At 43.3% G+C, this 20,786-nt stretch overlaps 1 protein-coding gene across 1 annotated transcript in view; it reads left to right on the forward strand.

Moving 5' to 3' along the window:
• The window catches only part of LOC126415407 (uncharacterized), a 514,961-nt gene that overhangs the window by 428,233 nt on the left and 65,942 nt on the right, over window positions 1-20,786 (forward strand). Inside the window, exon 3 of the mRNA XM_050083429.1 lies at window positions 9,674-9,745. Coding sequence (XP_049939386.1) covers window positions 9,674-9,745 — 72 coding nt within the window. The remainder of the gene's footprint in view (window positions 1-9,673; window positions 9,746-20,786) is intronic.

A 20,786-nucleotide genomic window follows, 5' to 3' on the forward strand; every position in this document is an offset into this window, starting at 1 on the left:
AAAATCACCCTTGCAACGTAAACAAATAGGTAAATTTCAGTTTCAAAAATATCTCAATTCTGTAAAAAAGTTATTCATCACAAAGATACAACCAATCACTTGTCAAGGGGCCTTGACGGATGACCCAGTTTCACAGCATTTAAACCAACATATCTTAGACAAAAACAGAAAAAAACAAAATCCTTCAAACAGCAATTTTAGTTTGTCTATACTGCAGCCTGGTGGACCCAGTAGAATCAGTAGCCTTCATTTCTTCTTATGTAAAATAGCATGATTTACAACTAAAATTTTTTCTTAAGGAAGGTGCTTTCTGATCAACGCAGTGCCTTGAGAGAGCGTAGGGCAGGCCCCACTGACAGCGCCAGACGGCAGCAACAAGCAAGGCAGATTCGGACACAACACAGACGGACATGTTGCATTCTACACCATAAGGAAAAACCAATAAAATTATAGCCAAGCATTGTGACTCTCGTCAAGCCGTCAACCTTTTACTCAGCACTAATCTAAGATAGCAAACATTGAACTGACCTATCACAAGAACCAGTCCTTTCAGTAAATCCCACATACCCCTTATTTTGCCCCATACACACAAACTTTCAGACAAGGAGGTGAAATTTAATTATGGCTAGTGGGCTTCTACTTTTCCTTTTTACGGAACCACAGTGCAAATGGACAGCATATTAGTGTTTAATTACACAACTCAAGTTACAGAAGCACTGGGCGATTAAGAGGTTTGATTACTTAAGTAATACCGAATACCGGTATCGTGCTGCGCACAGATTTGAAATTTACAGTGTTTGTACTGACAGCTCCCAGATTGAATATAGTTTAGGAATCAATAACAGAACTACAGGAGCTTAGCGTTTTTCACTGGCTTCACGTTAAAACATTTTAAATGGTAAGTGCCTGGCACGACCACAGAAAACTCATTTTAAATGCGCAACAAACTGATTTAAATATACATATCAGTACAGAAAGGTCAGAACTCGGGCACTACTGAACCAGAAAGTAAAGTAGCGCAATCACAACATGGCACGTTTCCAACAGAAAAATAACTGCCAGCAACTTGGTATTTCGGAGCACGGAACTTCAAACGGCTCACCCTCTAGAAAGGATGCCGTCCGCAACAGCAGCATGAGGGTTGGAGATACTGCGAGATGTCGCAGGTCAGGACAGCTACACCCAGCCCTAACCACACATGGTCAGCGACGGCTACCACTGCGGACGCTAACAACTACAGTTCCACTACGCCAACGTGGCCTCGCCGTCCCGGCCCACTCAGCGATGTCGCTCCTCCGCATCACGCCCAACCAACAGCGGTCCTGCACTGCTCCAGGGTTCAAATGGTTCGAATGGCTCTGAGCATTATGGGACTTAACATCTATGGTCATCAGTCCCCTAGAACTTAGAACTATTTAAACCTAACTAACCTAAGGACATCACACAACATCCAGTCATCACGAGGCACTGCTCCAGGGCTGACTGCTCTCTGCAACCACCGTAGCCGTACCACGCTCTGTATACGAGAGTACTGCCCTCTGTCGAACGTGCTCGTAACTCCCTCCAACCTAGTTGGAAACCGTCCTGCCAACCCGTCTTTTTCTTTCTTGTTATACAAGGTAGGCCGGCAGCGGCAATGCTACGCCGCTCTTCGGCCACAGATAGTACAAGCGGAACATAGGAGGACATAGAAAAACAAAACAAAATGATGGACAAAACACGTAGACACACTAGGTAAAAAACATGGAGCCGTTCACAGGCGTCGTAAAATAAAAAAAAAAAAAAACGTTCAGCACTAGTACATGAACACAGATGACTGAAATGATACATGTGAATGATGGAGCGTGGGCGGTGAAACACTAAAGTACTAACATGATGGCACACACAAGAAACCTATGGCGATGATCTCCAGCGCGCGAATGTTCACAGTACGTGTACGAGTCCGGGGACCTGCCAAAGGGGAAAAGGTGGGGGAGGGGGTAGATGCCAGTAGCAGAGGAGATGGGAGGGGGAGGAAAGAAGGGAGGGGGGTAGGGGAAGCTGGGGGTGAGGAGGGAGAGTGGGAGTGAGGAGGGAGAGAAGGGAGAGAGGGTGCCATTGGGGAAAAGACACAGGGGGTGGAAGGGGAGGATCAAATTTGGTAGGAGGGGTAGATGGAATGAGGGCATCATCAGGGAGGGGGAGCTGGCGGAAGCCACCTTGGGCGAGGGTACGGAGAGTGGAGAGATGGAGAGCAGGTGGGACATGGGAATATAGGCGCGCCAATGGATGGGGGTGGGAGAGGATGGGAGTGAAAACCCGGTGAGGGGGATCAAGTTTACAGGAGGTGTAGAGGATCCGTATCTGTTCGAGGAAAAGGAAGAGGTGTGGGAACGGAATGAGGTCATACAGGATCCACGTGGGGGAGGGAAGGCGGATGCAATAGGCGAGGTGGAGCACATGGCGTTCTAGGATTTGAAGGGATTTGTAAAAGGCAGGAGGTGCGGAGATCCAGGCGGGATGGGCGTAGCAGAGGATAGGGCGGATGAAGGATTTATAGTTCTGGAGGATGGCGGGGGGGGGGGGGGGGGGGGGGAGGGGGTCCAGACCCCATGTGCAGCCAGACCTGCCAACCCCTCTTAGCACGCTCCTTTTAAACTTCACGAGGCCAAGCAAGCCACGGCAAAGCAAGCTAAGGCGATAAGCCGACACACGGCTGGCGCCAGAAATAAAGTGAAGTCGTCACGACTCATCGCTTTATAAAGGTATTTACAAGTTTAACAACGCGTATTGTCATTTGCCAGAAATATTGTTTTGACATCTTCAGCTGTTAACGAAATAAAATGGTGCTCTATGCTAGTCAATTTGTTTAGCTTAATTGCCATTGGACACATGCTCGCGGAATCTGCACGGAAAGCTTTTTCGTTAGGCATAGTGCTGGAGGTCCGTCCGAATCTCTTTGAAATTCTTCCACTGAATAAGTAAACATGATGAAACACAGTTTTCTGTAAACTCTTCCAGCTCTCTATCAATCCTGTTTATTAAGGATGTTGTTGTTGAAAAACTCTGTAGCTCAATGAAACACTGATGTTGCCAATCTAAATATCAGAACTGACGGAAAGTGAAATAGTCGCCGACCTGATTCTTAAAGACATGTTAATGTAGATGGCGTACAACTCTTCTTTAAGATATGCACTGCTAAAAATAACTCAATAGGGTATATAGTCATTTCCACTGAATATTGTCACGTTTATGGTTCATTTGTGGCAAGCCTATAGCTGAATATAGGCCATCAAATTGGTTCAAAAATGGTTCAAATGGCTCTGAGCACTATGAGACTTAACTGTTGAGGTCATCAGTCCCCTAGAACTTAGAACTACTTAAACCTAACTAACCTAAGGACATCACACACAGCCATGCTCGAGGCAGGATTCGAACCTGCGACCGCAGTGGTCGCGCGGTTCCAAACTGTAGCGCCTAGAACCGCTTCGCCACTCCGGCCGGCTCATCGAATTGGAATGGCCTTCTATCGGTAATGAGAAGTGTTTAGTAGTGGGGTTTAGTTCAACACACTGTAACCTTCCCGTATATAAAAAAAATTTCCGGGTACAAAATTGACTGAGAATTGAAACTGATAAATTTTGGACGTAAGCAGCGCTACGTCATGGCCCTGTGAAATCAACCTGAATAAACTGAAAAATTCTTACCTCATAATGGTGTCGCCGGATAACGCTGTCTATATATTGCTCCTAAATGGCACAGCTTAGTGCAATGGTGGCCTATCTACTACTACTGAACAACATTTGTCTGAGATTAGAATTATTAGAAAAAACTTATTATTGAAAACTGAGCGCCTAGAACCGCTAGACCACCGCGGCCGGCTATTACTACTGCCGACACTGCTCTGAACTGAGATTCTATTGCAGCAGAGATGTTTTTATATCGCAGGCAGCGCGTGAGAAATACATCGAAATTGCTCCAGTAGGGCAGCGAACAGTAAACCTCATACATAATGAACCCCTTACAACACATTTTCCGACTAGATGTAACAGTCTGAGTCATAAAGAGACCAACCAAACCTGTACTGTTTGCTAACGGTTCAAAAATGTCCAAATGTGTGTGAAATCTTAAGGGACTTAACTGTTAAGGTCAACACTACCTAAGCTTACACACTACTTAACCTAAATTATCCTAAGGACAAACACACACACCCATGCCCGAGGGAGGACTCGAACCTCCGCCGGGACCAGCCGAACAGTCCATAAATGCAGCGCCTTGCTAACGGTGACCAAGGCTATTCGCGGAATCTAATGATTGCAAATTAAATGCATTTTTTTGCCTCATTATGTAGCTCATGACTTACTTAGGAGGTTTCGGCTGTTTTATTATTATTATTATTATTGACTTTTTTTTCTCAGACTTAAGTCTGGTTAAAAATGGAACGTGACGCGGACCTCGGTCAAGCGTGACTTCCTTGTAACTGTATGGTATATGTTATATTGCATTTAGGAACTTTCGGGTAATTGAACATGTATCAATAATTACAGATTTTTGTAGTTGTATATATACACTCCTGGAAATGGAAAAAAGAACACATTGACACCGGTGTGTCAGACCCACCATACTTGCTCCGGACACTGCGAGAGGGCTGTACAAGCAATGATCACACGCACGGCACAGCGGACACACCAGGAACCGCGGTGTTGGCCGTCGAATGGCGCTAGCTGCGCAGCATTTGTGCACCGCCCCCGTCAGTATCAGCCAGTTTGCCGTGGCATACGGAGCTCCATCGCAGTCTTTAACACTGGTAGCATGCCGCGACAGCGTGGACGTGAACCGTATGTGCAGTTGACGGACTTTGAGCGAGGGCGTATAGTGGGCATGCGGGAGACCGGGTGGACGTACCGCCGAATTGCTCAACACGTGGGGCGTGAGGTCTCCACAGTACATCGATGTTGTCGCCAGTGGTCGGCGGAAGGTGCACGTGCCCGTCGACCTGGGACCGGACCGCAGCGACGCACGGATGCACGCCAAGACCGTAGGATCCTACGCAGTGCCGTAGGGGACCGCACCGCCACTTCCCAGCAAATTATGGACACTGTTGCTCCTGGGGTATCGGCGAGGACCATTCGCAACCGTCTCCATGAAGCTGGGCTACGGTCCCGCACACCGTTAGGCCGTCTTCCGCTCACGCCCCAACATCGTGCAGCCCACCTCCAGTGGTGTCGCGACAGGCGTGAATGGAGGGACAAATGGAGACGTGTCGTCTTCAGCGATGAGAGTCGCTTCTGCCTTGGTGCCAATGATGGTCGTATGCGTGTTTGGCGCCGTGCAGGTGAGCGCCACAATCAGGACTGCATACGACCGAGGCACACAGGGCCAACACCCGGCATCATGGTGTGGGGAGCGATCTCCTACACTTGCCGTACACCACTGGTGATCGTCGAGGGGACACTGAATAGTGCACGGTACATCCAAACCGTAATCGAACCCATCGTTCTACCATTCCTAGACCGGCAAGGGAACTTGCTGTTCCAACAGGACAATGCACGTCCGCATGTATCCCGTGCCACCCAACGTGCTCTAGAAGGTGTAAGTCAACTACCCTGGCCAGCAAGATCTCCGGATCTGTCCCCCATTGAGCATGTTTGGGACTGGATGAAGCGTCGTCTCACGCGGTCTGCACGTCCAGCACGAACGCTGGTCCAACTGAGGCGCCAGGTGGAAATGGCATGGCAAGCCGTTCCACAGGACTACATCCAGCATCTCTACGATCGTCTCCATGGGAGAAAGCAGCCTGCATTGCTGCGAAAGGTGGATATACACTGTACTAGTGCCGACATTGTGCATGCTCTGTTGCCTGTGTCTATGTGCCTGTGGTTCTGTCAGTGTGATCATGTGATGTATCTGACCCCAGGAATGTGTCAATAAAGTTTCCCCTTCCTGGGACAATGAATTCACGGTGTTCTTATTTCAATTTCCAGGAGTGTATGTTTGGATGTAGCTGTATTGCATTGATGTACTGGTGGATATTGTGAGGTATGACTCCTGTAGTTGATAGTATAATTGGGATAATGTCGACTTTATCCTGATGCCACATGTCCTTGACTTCCTCAGCCAGTTGGATGTATTTTTCAATTTTTTCTCCTGTTTTCTTCTGTATATTTGTTGTGTTGGGTATGGATATTTCAATTAGTTGTGTTAATTTCTTCTTTTTATTGGTGAGTATGATGTCAGGCTTGTTATGTGGTGTTGTTTTATCTGTTATAATCGTTCTGTTCCAGTATAATTTGTATTCATCATTCTCCAGTACATTTTGTGGTGTGTACTTGTATCTGGGAACGTGTTGTTTTATTAGTTTATGTTTTATGGCAAGTTGTTGATGTATTATTTTTGCTACATTGTCATGTCTTCTGGGGTATTCTGTATTTGCTAGTATTGTACATCCGCTTGTGATGTGATCTACTGTTTCTATTTGTTGTTTCCAAAGTCTGCATTTATCTGTTGTGGTATTGGGATCTTTAATAATATGCTTGCTGTAATATCTGGTGTTTATTGTTTGATCCTGTATTGCGATCATGAATCCTTCTGTCTCACTGTATATATTGCCGTTTCTTAGCCATGTGTTGGATGCGTCTTGATCTACGTGTGGCTGTGTTAGATGATACGGGTGCTTGCCATGTAGTGTTTTCTTTTTCCAATTTACTTTCTTTGTATCTGTTGATGTTATGTGATCGAAAGGGTTGTAGAAGTGGTTATGAAATTGCAATGGTGTAGCTGATGTATTTATATGAGTGATTGCTTTGTGTATTTTGCTAGTTTCTGCTCGTTCTAGAAAGAATTTTCTTAAATTGTCTACCTGTCCATAATGTAGGTTTTTTATATCTATAAATCCCCTTCCACCTTCCTTTCTGCTTAATGTGAATCTTTCTGTTGCTGAATGTATGTGATGTATTCTATATTTGTGGCATTGTGATCGTGTAAGTGTATTGAGTGCTTCTAGGTCTGTGTCACTCCATTTCACTACTCCAAATGAGTAGGTCAATACTGGTATAGCATAAGTATTTATAGCTTTTGTCTTGTTTCTTGCTGTCAATTCTGTTTTCAGTATTTTTGTTAGTCTTTGTCTATATTTTTCTTTTAGTTCTTCTTTAATATTTGTATGATCTATTCCAATTTTTTGTCTGTATCCGAGGTATTTATAGGCATCTGTTTTTTCCATCGCTTCTATGCCGTCGCTGTGGTTATCCAATATGTAATCTTCTTGTTTAGTGTGTTTGCCCTTGACTATGCTATTTTTCTTACATTTGTCTGTTCCAAAAGCCATATTTATATCATTGCTGAATACTTCTGTTATCTTTAGTAATTGGTTGAGTTGTTGATTTGTTGCTGCCAGTAGTTTTAGATCATCCATGTATAGCAGATGTGTGATTTTGTGTGGGTATGTTCCAGTAATATTGTATCCATAATTTGTATTATTTAGCATGTTGGATAGTGGGTTCAGAGCAAGACAGAACCAGAAAGGACTTAATGAGTCTCCTTGGTATATTCCACGCTTAATCTGTATTGGCTGTGATGTGATATTATCTGAATTTGTTTGGATATTAAGTGTGGTTTTCCAGTTTTTCATTACTGTGTTTAGAAACTGTATCAATTTAGGATCTACTTTATATATTTCCAATATCTGTAGTAACCATGAGTGGGGTACACTATCAAAGGCTTTTTGGTAATCAATGTATGCGTAGTGTAGGGACCTTTGTTTAGTTTTAGCTTGATATGTCACCTCTGTATCAATTATCAGTTGCTCTTTACATCCTCGTGCTCCTTTGCAGCAGCCTTTTTGTTCTTCATTTATAATTTTGTTCTGTGTTGTATGTGTCATTAATTTCTGTGTGATGACTGAAGTTAATATTTTGTATATTGTTGGTAGGCATTTTATGGGGCGATATTTAGCTGGGTTTGCTGTGTCTGCTTGATCTTTAGGTTTCAGATAGGTTATTCCATGTGCAAGTGTATCAGGGAATGTGTATGGGTCTGCAATGTAACTGTTAAATAACTTAGTTAGATGTGAATGTGTTGAGGTGAACTTCTTTAGCCAGTAATTTGCTATTTTATCATTTCCAGGTGCTTTCCAATTGTGTGTAGAATTAATTGCTCGGGTGACTTCATGTTGCAAAATTATCACTTCAGGCATTTGTGGTATCGTCTTGTATGTGTCTGTTTCTGCTTGTATCCACCGTGCATGCCTGTTATGTTGTACCGGGTTTGACCATATGCTGCTCCAGAAGTGTTCCATGTCTGTTATGTTTGGTGGATTGTCTATTTTAATGTGTGTGTTATCCATTGTTTGGTAAAATCTCTTTTGGTTTGTGTTGAATGTTTGGTTTTGTTTCCTTCTATTTTCACTTTTTTTGTATCTTCTAAGTCGTTTGGCCAATGCTTGTAATTTCTGCTTTTTTTCATCTAATTGCTCTATTGCTTCTTGTTGTGAGATTTTACCTAACCTTTTTCGTTTTTTGTCTGATATTTGATTTCTTATAAATTGTGTTAGCTGTCCGATGTCTTTTCTCAGTTTTTCTATTCTGATCTGTAACCTGTGTTGCCATGCTGGTTTTGTGGGTTTCTTCTGTGTGTTGGTTTGTTCTGATCTCTGCCTAGTGTGTATATTTAGTGTAGTGAGTGCTCCTATATAAACCAGTAGTTGTAACTCTTCCATAGTTGTGTTTTCATTTATTTTGTTGTGTATGATTGTGTTGATAGTTTTTATAGTTGTTTCGACTTGTGGGTTATTTGGCGGTCTATGCAAGAATGGTCTAATGTCTGTATTTGTGTCTTTGTATTCTATATATGTCAGCTGAAATTTCTCTTCTATATCTAACACATGTGTCTCTTCGTGTTCTATTTGTGCTTGTTCTGGTGGCTGTCTTAAGATTTCGTTTTCCTCTGATTGTTTAATTGATGCGTGTTGGTCTTTGTTTGTTTGCTCTGGGATGTTTGAGTCCATTACTGTGTTTTCTTCTTCTTCTGATTGCACATTATTTTGTTCCAGTATTTGTTGTACTTGTTGTTTGATGTTTTCTAATTCTGACTGGGGTATCCTGTTATTTTTGATTATTACACGGATCTGATCAGCTAGTCGTTGTTCTGTTAAAAATTTTAATTCCGGGTATCTGGTAATAAATGTTGTGTATGCTTGTGATCTGTATCCAGTTGTGTTGGTTCCTAGGTTTGTTGCTTGGTAATAACAGAACATGAGGTGTCGATTAACTTCATCTGACCATCTCATCCTCTGTCTTTGTTTTCCTTCTAGGGTGGTTGCAGGAAGCATATCCTGCAAAACACCTCTATTCGGATTTAAATCATTTTCCAGTTGGCTAGCAGTGTCGTTACCATTGTGGGCGGGCATAGGGTTCAAGCGTCGTCCCCGACCATGACGGCGCTTGTCCGAGGCTTCTTTAGTTCTGTCCTGAACCAAGTAATCACACTAAAAGGGGGGTTAGCCCTATTAGTGGTTTGTTCTTTTCGTCGCCTTTTACGACTGGCAGAACATACCGGAGGCCTATTCTTTTCCCGGGCCTCCACGGGGTTTATTATTATTATTATTATTATTATTATTACTATTATTATTATTATTTTCCTATTTCTCTTCGTCGGATCAGTTTCAGATACACAAATTTCGTCTCTTTCATTTCAGGATCGGTGCGGTGATCGTGTTCTTCCTGGAGATCACGTGGGCCATCACACTCTTCCTGCAGGTGTGCCTCAGGTTGGTTTACATTTTCTATCTAATATTTTTGCTGATAATTTTCGAAATTAATGTCAGGAACAGCAGAGATCTATTTCATTCTAATGAAAATAGGTTTGATCGCAAATTATGTTTTATTTCATTACTGGTGACTGGTTTCATCTACAGAACTGTGGGTGAACCGATTGGTGACAAGCACAAACGATAAGTAGAGCTGTTACATATACCGGGAGCTACCAGTCGTCCACTACTGAGTCTAAATTCACATCTGTGGCCTTGGTGGTTTAGTGGGTAGAGCTCTATATTTCGGTCCTGGAGAACCCGGGTTCAATCCGAGGAGAGGACAGGGCTTTTCACTCATTCCACCCCCTCTAGGACTGGCCCGGTCTACTCAACCCGGTCTACTCAACCTGTTGTTAAATGAGTACGGGGGATCTTTCACGGAGGTAAAAGGTGGCCGAGGTGGTGGCGCTGCCACTTGCTTCTTCCCAGTGTTGCGGCGAAGAAAGGCTGTACTCTTCCAGCCAATAGCCCGGTCAGGGGCTTGTGCCACATACTTCATGTAAAACTCAAATTTGGCGCATCGTATTTCTTCTTTTTTTAAATGTGTAAAGTAAATGTAGGAAAATGTGTATGATATGTCCTGTATAAATTGAATGTGTTCAGAACTAGAAAATGTATAGCACGGTCATGTGGCAAAAATAGTCCATATTTTGTTTCATATCTTACTTTCGAAATTATGTTATGAGATTTGAGACAGTAGTTCGTTTGCCAACACAATCCTGTACAATTTTTAACTTTTTTTGTGAGTGTACTAACATGAGGACCGCGACCAGTCGTCACCACCGATTTCGTCCATATTTATGGTACATCCAGAGTTTGGCCAAAAACGAAAGTGGCAGATGTGGGTGCTATCGATACTCAAGCGTTCAGAAAAAATAGCAATTTTGATAACAGTTGGATGAAACGTTAGGCATTTATGTTAGCGTATTTTCCAGGCAGCGGTTGGCGCTGCGGGAAGAGTACGGTATGATAAGTAGAAGGCAGTGGGATAGAACCCCAAGGCGGAAATTTTAATTGTTTGTTTTCAATTTTTACATTACCTACATGGCAAATAAACGGAGCTGATGCTCAATGTATTATATCTGATGTGCTGGAACTAGGGTTGTAAAAGTACCCTAGGCTACTGTAGACTCTCATGAGCAAGAATAGTCCGTGGCAGTTTTCCTGTTATCTTTGGTCTGTATTTGATTACGCGTGCCTATACCAGTTTCTTTGGCGCTTCAGTGTATAAAGGGCCTCATAAACTACGTAGCATTTTTGTTCTACGTATTTATCCTCCTGTATGTTACTTAAAAATAAACAGTATTTATAGCAAAATTGAAACTGTCAATGATTAAATAAGATTTTATTCGAGAATTGTTGTTTTGTAACATGAAACAGAGGGAGGTTACAGCAAAAATGAAAGCCAATACCTGTTTACCACATAGCGCTAGAAATCGCAGTTTCCTCAAAAACCAGGAAAATTAAAAAATAAAATAGCAAAACAAAAAAATATCAAATACCGCTTCAATACATCGTCGAGCTTATGTAAAATATGTTTCTGTTATTCATAAAAAACTTACACACGTATCAATGATAACAGAAAGCTTTTGCTTTTGATCTTGATGAAGAACATTCTATTGAGCACTACATTATAAAAATAATTATACAATTTTTTTATGTTTGCTTTGGCAAACTGTATTTGCGTCAAAAATAATTGCTGTGGTTACAAAAAAGCGCAGAAGTTACGCGATAAACTAATTTTTATTACTTAAAAATCCAATTTATATTTTGTGAGGATATAATACAATTCTACCTATACTACCAGAAATCTTACCATTTATTACGTCAGTTATGTACGGTAGCAGAACTACCGAACCATAGTTTTGGTAGACCGCAACCCCTATGTGCAGGACAACAAATTTCTTATGTTGACTCGTGGGTGGCACAAATAAAACCACAGTTAAACACGACGATATTTTTCAAAAAGAAGAAGGACTTCCATCTTTAAGTATTAAAGTGGTTCCCCTCAAATGCACTCCACTAGTGCAGACGTCGTCTATTTTTATCATCAGCTAAATAATTTGATCAAAAGCTTCAAAACTGCTGTTATCTCGTCGGGAGAGTAAATGAAATCACATGCCGAGAAGATTGCATCAAAGTACATTCCGATGTACATCACCAAACCCGGACCCAGACCTAGACCCGTATCACTGACCTCAATTTACAGTAGGATTTTGGAGCATATACTGTACTCGAATATTACGAATCACCTTGAAGAAAATGACTTATTGATACATAACCAACATGGATTCAGAAAATATCGTTCTTGTGCAACACAGCTAGCTCTTTATTCCCATGTAGTAATGAGTGCTGTCGACAAGGGATCTCAGATCGATTCCATATTCCTAGATTTCCAGAAGTCTTTTGATACCGTTCCTCACAAGCGACTATTAATCAAATTGTGTGGATATGGAGTATCGTCTCAGTTGTGTGACTGGATTCGTGATTTCCTCTCAGAGAGGCCACAATTTGTAGTGATAGACGGTAAATCATCGAGTAGAACAGAAGTGATATCTGGCGTTCCGCGAGGTAGTGTCATAGACCCTCTGCTGTTCCTCATTTACATAAATGATCTAGGTGATAATATGAGCAGCACCCATAAATTATTTGCACATGACGCTGTAATTTACAGTCTAGTAAAATCATCAGAAGATCAATTCCAATTACAAAATGATATAGAGAGAATTTCTGAGTGGTGCGAAAAGTGGCAATTAGCACTAAACAAAGAAAAGTGAGAGGTCATCCACATGGGTACTAAAAGAAATCCGATAAATTTTGTGTATACGATAAACGGCACAAATCTAAGGGCAGTCAATTTGACTAAATACCTAGGAATTACAATTACGAGTAACTTAAACTGGAGAGACTACATAGATAATATTGTGGGGAAGGCTTCACAAAGACTGCGCTTTGTTGGCAGAATACTTAGAAGATGCGACAAACCCAATAAAGAGACAGCCTACATTACACTTGTCCGTCCTCTGTTGGAATATTGCTGCGCGGTGTGGGATCCTTACCAGATAGGATTGACGGAGGACATCGAAAAAAGTGCAAAGAAGGGCAGCTCGTTTCGTGTTATGGCGCAGTAGGGTGAGAGTGTCACTGAGTCTTCTGACTAGCTTGATGCGGCCCGCCACGAATTCCTCTCCTGTGCACCCTCTTAATCTCAGAGTAGCACTTGCAGCATACGTCCTTAGTTATTTGCTGGATGTATTCCAAACTCTGTCTTCCTCTACAGTTTTTGCTCTCTACAGCTCCCTCTAGTATCATGGAAGTCATTCCCTGATGTCTCAACAGATGTCGTTTCATCCTGTCCCTTCTCCGTATCAGTGTTTTCCACATACCGATTCTGTGCAGAAGCTCCTCATTCCTTACCTTATCAGTCATCAGTCCACCTAATTTTCAACATCCGTCTGTAGCACCGCATCTGAAACGTTTCGATTCTCTTCTGTTTCTGGTTTTCACACAGCCCATGTTTCAATACCATACACTGCTGTGTTCCAAACATACATTCTTAGAAATTTCTTCTTCAAATTAAGTCCCATGTTTTATACCAGTACACTTCTCTTGGCCTGGAATGCCCTTTTTGCCAGTGCTAGTTCTCCTTTTGATGGCCTGCTGGCTCCGCCAATCATTGGTTATTTTGCTGCCTAGGTAGCAGAATTCCTTAATTTCATCTACTTGGTGGCCATCAATCCTGATGTTAAGTTTCTCACTGTTATCATTTCTGCTACTTCTCATTACTTTCGTCTTTCTTCAACTTATTCTCAATCCATATTCTACACTCAATAGACTGTTTATTCTATTCAGCAGGTCATGTTCCTTCACTTTCACTCAGGATAGCAATGTCATCAGCGAATCGTATCATTGATACCCTTAGATCTGGAATTTTAATTCCATTCTTGAACCATTCTATTATTTCCATCATGCTTTTTCGATAAATAGATTGAACATCCCTGTCTCACATCCTTTTTAATCCGAGTACTTCGTTCTTGGTCGTCCTCATTTATAATTCCCGCTTGGCTCTTGTACAACGTATATAACCCGCCTGTCCCTTTAGCTTTCCCATATTTTTCTCAGAATTTCGAACATCTTGCACCGTTTTAGAGAGTCGAACCCTTTATCCAGGTCAATCAATCCTATGAACGTGTCTTGATTTTTCTTTAGTCTTGCTTCCATTACTAACCGCAACGTCAGAATTGCCTCTCTGGTGCCTTTCCCATTCCTAAAGCCAAAGTGATCGTCACTTAACACATCCTCAATTTTCTCTTCAAGTCTTCTGTATACTAGTCTTGTCAGCAAACTTGGATGCATGAACTGTTAAGCTGTCTGTGCGATAATTCTCGCAATTGTTAGCTCTTGCTGTCTTCGGTATTGTGCGGATGATATTTTTCCGAAAGTCGTATGGTATGTCGCCAGATTGATACATTCTACATATCAACGGGAATAGTGGTTTTGTTGTCACTTCCTCAAACGATTTTCCGGCCGCTGTGGCCGAGCGGTTCAGGCGCTTCAGTCCGGAACCGCGCTGCTGCTACGGTCGCGGGTTCGAATCCTGCATCGGGCATGGACGTGTGTGATGTCCTTAGGTTAGTTAGGTTCAGGTAGTTCTAAGTCTAGGGGACTGATGACCTCAGATGTTAAGTCCCATAGTGCTTAGAGCCATTTGAACCATCCAGAGCTCTCTTAAATTTTGATTCCAATACTCGATCCGCTATCTCTTCTAAATCGACTCCCGTTTCTTCTTCTATCGCATTAGGGAAGTCTTCCCCTTGACAGAGGCCTTCAATGTACTCTTTCCACCTATCCGCTTACCCCTGTGCGTTTAGCAGTGGCATTGCCATTGCACTCTTAATGCTACCACCCTTGCTGTTAACTTCACCGTAGGTAGTTATAACTTTCCTACATGACTTTCCTATACGATGATTCAGTCCTTGCGATAATTCTTCCTTTTTCGAGATTTTTGGCAATTTTCACGCAGCCATTTCTGCCTGTTCACTTCATTCCTCACCAACTCGTATTTTTGTAGTCTCCTGAATTTCCCTTTTCATTCCTCTTCAACTGAACTGCCTACTAAGCTGTTCCTTATCACAGTATCTATAGCCATAGAGAACTTCAAGTGGATTTATTCATTCCTTAGTACTTCTTTGCTTATTGATTCTTCCTGACTTATCTATTAATTTCAGTCTACTCTTCATCACTACTGAATTGTGATTTGAGTCTATATCGCTGGAGATGTCGGTCTCCTCCCAGGAGACAGTATGTGTCGAAAATGGTTTCCATGTGTCTGCCTCAACACATGCGTGTACGTGCCGAAGCATTTTCTGCCTCACACACAAATATCGGGCACGCTACATCCGAACAGTGTTAAAGGCAGCATGAATACGTTGCTCCAGTATCTGCACATCTGGAATTGGCTCTAAATACACGATAATTTTGAAATGTTCCCATGCAACATCGTGCAACAGCCACATAACCCTTCAATTCACCAATGGCAATTCTTCCAGCAGGGGAGGCAAAGTCACGCGCAAGAAAGGCCGATAGATCCGGCCTGTTAGGCGACGTGGAAGACAGACTGGCCCAAAATACGGTCACCGATTCTTCCGGCCCACACATTCCGGCTTCACAGATCCTGATGATTCGGTGTCACCATACCACGTGAGTTCTGCATACTATCCCACCACATATGACTTTTATGAAAGTCGAAGGTACCATTCCGCATAAAGGTGGCTTCATCTGCGAACAGGATAGAAGGCACAAATCGTGGAATCGTGGTTGCCAGGTCAAGAAACCAGTGACAAAACTGCTTCTGACGTGGAAAATCTGTCGCTAGTAAGCCCTGCACACACTGTGAGTGATAAGGGCAGTAACCGCTACCGTCGCAGGTTCGAATCCTGCCTCGGGCATGGATGTGTGTGATGTCCTTACATTAGTTAGGTTTAAGTAGTTCCAAGTTCTAGGGGACGGATGACCTCAGATGTTAAGTTCCATAGTGCTCAGAGCCATTTTAACCATTTTGAAACACAGTGTTAATCACATTTTCCTCCAAGTCTTCTGTCCGAAAATTTCGGGTACGCCCTTCATGATTTCCTTCTTCCTGATTTGACCCTATCTCCGACAAACGGCGAAACACTGTTGTAAACATTGAACGCTGTGGTTGTTGTCGGCAGGGACAGGTCTCCTGACTAAACCTTACTGCCCACCGTCTGTTGCCATTTACCGCTTCAGTGGAATACTATCAGAGATGCCGCTCTCATGTCGCGACAGACACAGAAAGGGAGGCAACCGCATCAGGCACAGGCGAGGGGACTGTCGGTGTCTGGAGGTGGACGCCGACTGGAGATGGAGGCGAGGAAGGACGTCGCGTCGTCAGGTGTCAGGGCGTCAGAGGACAGCGCACCATGAGTGGCAGGGTCGTCATTCTGTGTGCACATACAACGGAGGCAGTCATCAGAAGGGGTACGGGCTTGTCTCTTCCGTTTCCTCAGGGACTGTTGCTTCCTAACATGCTGTTCCGTGTCGGATGTTCGGATGGCGGGCGGCTACCGTCCGACATGTGGCCGGATGGAAGAAAAGCTGAGGTTGGTACAGCTCCATGATCAACAACCTTGGGGTCGGGACAGAGAGCTGTGCCTGCAGACGGTCATTGTCCATTTGTACTGTCTCCGGCAGGAGTGCGCGAGGGACAGGCAAAAGGTCCATTGCGTCGTCGAGAGGAGTCGACGCTGGTACCGACTGAGTAAGAGAGGGCGTAGCAGGCAGCACCGCCGCAGTCGCGTAAGATAGAGGTAACACAGTGGGCGCCGCAAGAAGAGGGACGTCTCCGATCGGCATCTGAACCAGTCTACGTCGGAGACATGCAGAACTTACATGGCCCTCCCGGCCACAATCTGAACAGGTGCGGGGCTGGCCATCGTGCATGACCATATTCCTGCAGCAGATAATAACCGAGTAGGAAGGCACGTGTTTGCGAAATTGAGTTTTTATCTGAGGGACACTATTGTGAACACGGTATGCTTCGAACGTCTTCCATGTTTCACCAACGTGACTGACGACGTTGCCGTAAGGTTTAAAGGCGGCCACCACAAGTCCGACGATAGCTCAAATGGGAATTGGAAAACCCGCAATGTACGGGGGCCAAAACCAGCATGATCGACCGCGACAGTCCCTGTGCGTTTGTCATAGTATCGGAACTTGAGAGCGTTCGCGTGGCGCCGCACTACGTCGGCGCACAGGTCACACGCCAGCTTTATGTACTCACTGAGGATCGATTTTTGTTAAGTTAATTAGTAGTATTTTATAGCTCTAACTACTGGTTATCAGTTGTTTTAAATTACTATTTTAATATGTCTCTTTTTTAATTATTGCACTCCACTTCATTACATTGTACTGTCACCTGGTGGCCGTTTTGTTAAGGTGTGAGCCCAGATACAAAATATTAGTCAGTCTGTTTGCTACTCTGATCCGGTAAACGTTGGCTGACACCTTGGACGGGCATGATGACCGTACCGCATGTCATATACGACAAAGACGCTTGTGCAATATACTCATACTTGCGAGCCTATGTACACAGAATCAGGCATTGTGGCTGCTATTCTGATGCCGTTAACTTTGATACTGTGTCGGGCATCATGACCGTATCTCGATGCATGTACGACAGAAGGTGTTTCTCATGTGTGTGCTGTAAATACGTCTGTTTTTCATTATAAAGTCGGTGCAAGTAGTTTCGTGTTACTGACTTTTGATCCTATCCATATGTGTTTACATTATCTGCAGTGTCAGTTCCTTAAGGATGTTAGAACTATAATGACCAAGTGCCGCAGTTTGTATTCTGGAATGCACTCTTAACAGCTTTTGCACAATTGTTTTTGGTCAGTGCCGTTATATTCCGAAATAGTTTTTACTTGTAATCTTATTAAAATTTCCATATCGGAAGATGACGGTTCAAACGCTTCAAACCAAGTATCAGTTTTGTGATCTTCGTCAAAATAATATTTTTAACAAAATCTGTAACAGACAAATAAATAACTAATTGAAAAGTGGTACTTAGGGAAGGCAGGAAAAGGTGTGGACGGGGCCTAAGCAGCTACTGTTGGTTGCACAGTAAACACGTACACGTTATTTAAGGAAATAAATTTTTAAAAACAATCATTTTTTAAAAAAATTGACTGTAACACAAGCTACACTGACGGCTGATGGCCTTATTAAGAAAGAATTCAAATAATTTGTTAGCTGAAGGCCACAAGCAATACTTCAGCACAATTAACAGCTGAAGGCCTGAATTACAAATGAGGAAGACAATTACACGTTAAAAATACCAAAAAGTTTTTAAAACAACCAAATTAAAAAAATTTGGTAACACGAGCTGCACTGACGGCTGACGGCCTTATTAAGAAGAATTCGAATTATTTGTCGGCTGAAGTCCGCAAGCAATAGGAATGATTTAAACAAAATATTCTTTTTTAAACAATTGACACAATAAGACGAAATGAAGAAGGGAGTGGTCCACAGACAGTACTCCAAGGATCGACTGGAAAAGTCCCTCAAAAGTAAGTAAGGTGAGACAGGCAGCCCAGTGTTATACTCAGTTAACAGAACGGCAGCTCAAACCAGTGACAGTTAAATGCAAGACCAACACTCTCGCAAAATCTACCTAACGTCCGAAGCCCAATACACGATAGAATAACCCATGCCAGGCAGACGAGCGGACTACTCTATTGACGTCGTAAAACGACAAATATTATACAAGAGAACATGTTCAAACACAAAAATAATCGTCCCAGTATGAATCGCCAATTAACAGCTTGTTACCATGAGATCACTTCGGCGGACGGACACACACACAATGGTGGCAGTTTCACTACTCGGATTTAATGATCCATTCAACTTAAACTGGCTGAATCCGGTCCTTGACGTGGTCGTGCACTCTCGCGACCACATCCTTCTATCGAGTAGTTCATGTATTGCCAGCTGTTCCGGCGAGTCCTGGGGCTGTGCGGACGTCACTGGTCCTCCAGACCTCACTGGTCCTCCGTCTCAACCGAACCCCGACACACGACGACCCGGAAATACTAGAGATCGCTCCATAGATAGTACCACAGTACTCGGTATCGATAAAAGCCGCTGCTGCCACTCATAGACAGACAAAGCGAGCAAACGTAGTGGCGCCAGTGAACGCACTAAGAAAACTAGAGGTCACAATCCGAATACACGGCGCCAACCTGTCAACGGCGCAAACAAGTGCCGAAGCACGACTCACTAATTAAAATGTATATAAACGTAAATAAATTTAGCGCTGATGATTATGGCTGTGAAAGTCATCGAAAGCTCTGAATGAACCACCAAACTGCAAGGTCAGGAAACGCTATGAAAAGTTGGTTCTAATTACGTCATTTGTTAGTGAACCTCTCTGACGTAATTCACGACGGTGAAATTATTGTAGGTGCCATTCGGTTGTATGAAATTAGCGCGAGATGGAGGTTAGATTTAGGAGCTATCGTGCTTGGATGTGCCCATAACCACGCCACGACTGACGTTGCCCGATTTTTACTAACACAGATTGTTCAAAATGTCTACCAGGAAAATTGTAGCACGTGTAACACAAAATAAGAACAGTGGTGGTCAAAATATTCTAATCATTAGGGACCGGAGTCGAGTGTCACTCTTTGCCAGTGGCAATCTGTTTCAAACCGTACAGGAACTGCTACCGTCGGAGAATGCAGGTTCCTCTAACCAGTTTCACAGTGAAGATTGTGAAAGCAACTGCATGCAACGTACATTTGGTATCGAGCACTTCAGGAAACGCCGTTTGCCGCAGCTCCACATAAGGGTGCACGTCTCCAATGGGCCAAACAACACAGAAAGTGGACAGTGGCGTGTAGTGTGGTCCGACGAGTCACGACTCTACCTCTTTCAAATGATCCGAGGCGTCTAGTGCACCAACGCCCCCCCCCCCCTCCCCCCCGCCCAGTGTTCAACCCGCCGTGTGATGGATGTGGCTCTGTGATATTCTGGAGGAGTTCCTCGTACATCGGTTTGGGTCTATGTCTGCACAACACACGTTCCTAGTTTGATGAACATCCTATCGCACCTTCACTCGTCAGCTAAAACAATGTGGTTTGGGGGCACAGTCACATAATACTTTGTAAACCAAAGTTCCGCCATTTGACTGTATTGATTGTTTATTCTATTGCACATTCATAATTTCGGCATTCGGCCATTTTCAAGCATAACAATGTTGTGCATGATTAGTCTTGTATAAACGAAGTCATCGTCGGAATAATATTATTCGATATTTCGATGATGACTACATTTATAGAAATCTGATCACATTCCGAATTGTGGTAACTGAAAATGGCCGAAGGCTGAAATCATGTTTATACAGTAGAATAAACGATGTCTACAGTCAAATGGCGGAACTTTGTTTAAAAAGCTCAACCTTTGTTTTCAGATTCTTTAGGAGCTTAAAAAGCTCTGACTTTCTGCCAGTTTTTGTCTTTTTTTTAAGTCGACCAGTAGTTAAGCCTGTCCTCGCAATTATCATGATGTCTCCTGTAGGTGAATAACTGTCGACAGTTGTTATATTCACTAAAATGGTTTAAATTAGATACTAAATATTTTTCCCAATTTTTGGCTCTTTGCCTATATCTTTTTGTTGTGAAAACGCGTGTCACATAGAGATACATAGCGCTGTAAACACGGGAATTGAATTTGCGAGAACCAGGACTCGGCTATCTGACAGACCTTCCTACACTCCTGGAAATGGAAAAAAGAACACATTGACACCGGTGTGTCAGACCCACCATACTTGCTCCGGACACTGCGAGAGGGCTGTACAAGCAATGATCACACGCACGGCACAGCGGACACACCAGGAACCGCGGTGTTGGCCGTCGAATGGCGCTAGCTGCGCAGCATTTGTGCACCGCCGCCGTCAGTGTCAGCCAGTTTGCCGTGG

Source organism: Schistocerca serialis, chromosome 1, assembly GCF_023864345.2.
Source record: "Schistocerca serialis cubense isolate TAMUIC-IGC-003099 chromosome 1, iqSchSeri2.2, whole genome shotgun sequence".
Taxonomy (NCBI): Eukaryota; Metazoa; Arthropoda; class Insecta; order Orthoptera; family Acrididae; genus Schistocerca; species Schistocerca serialis.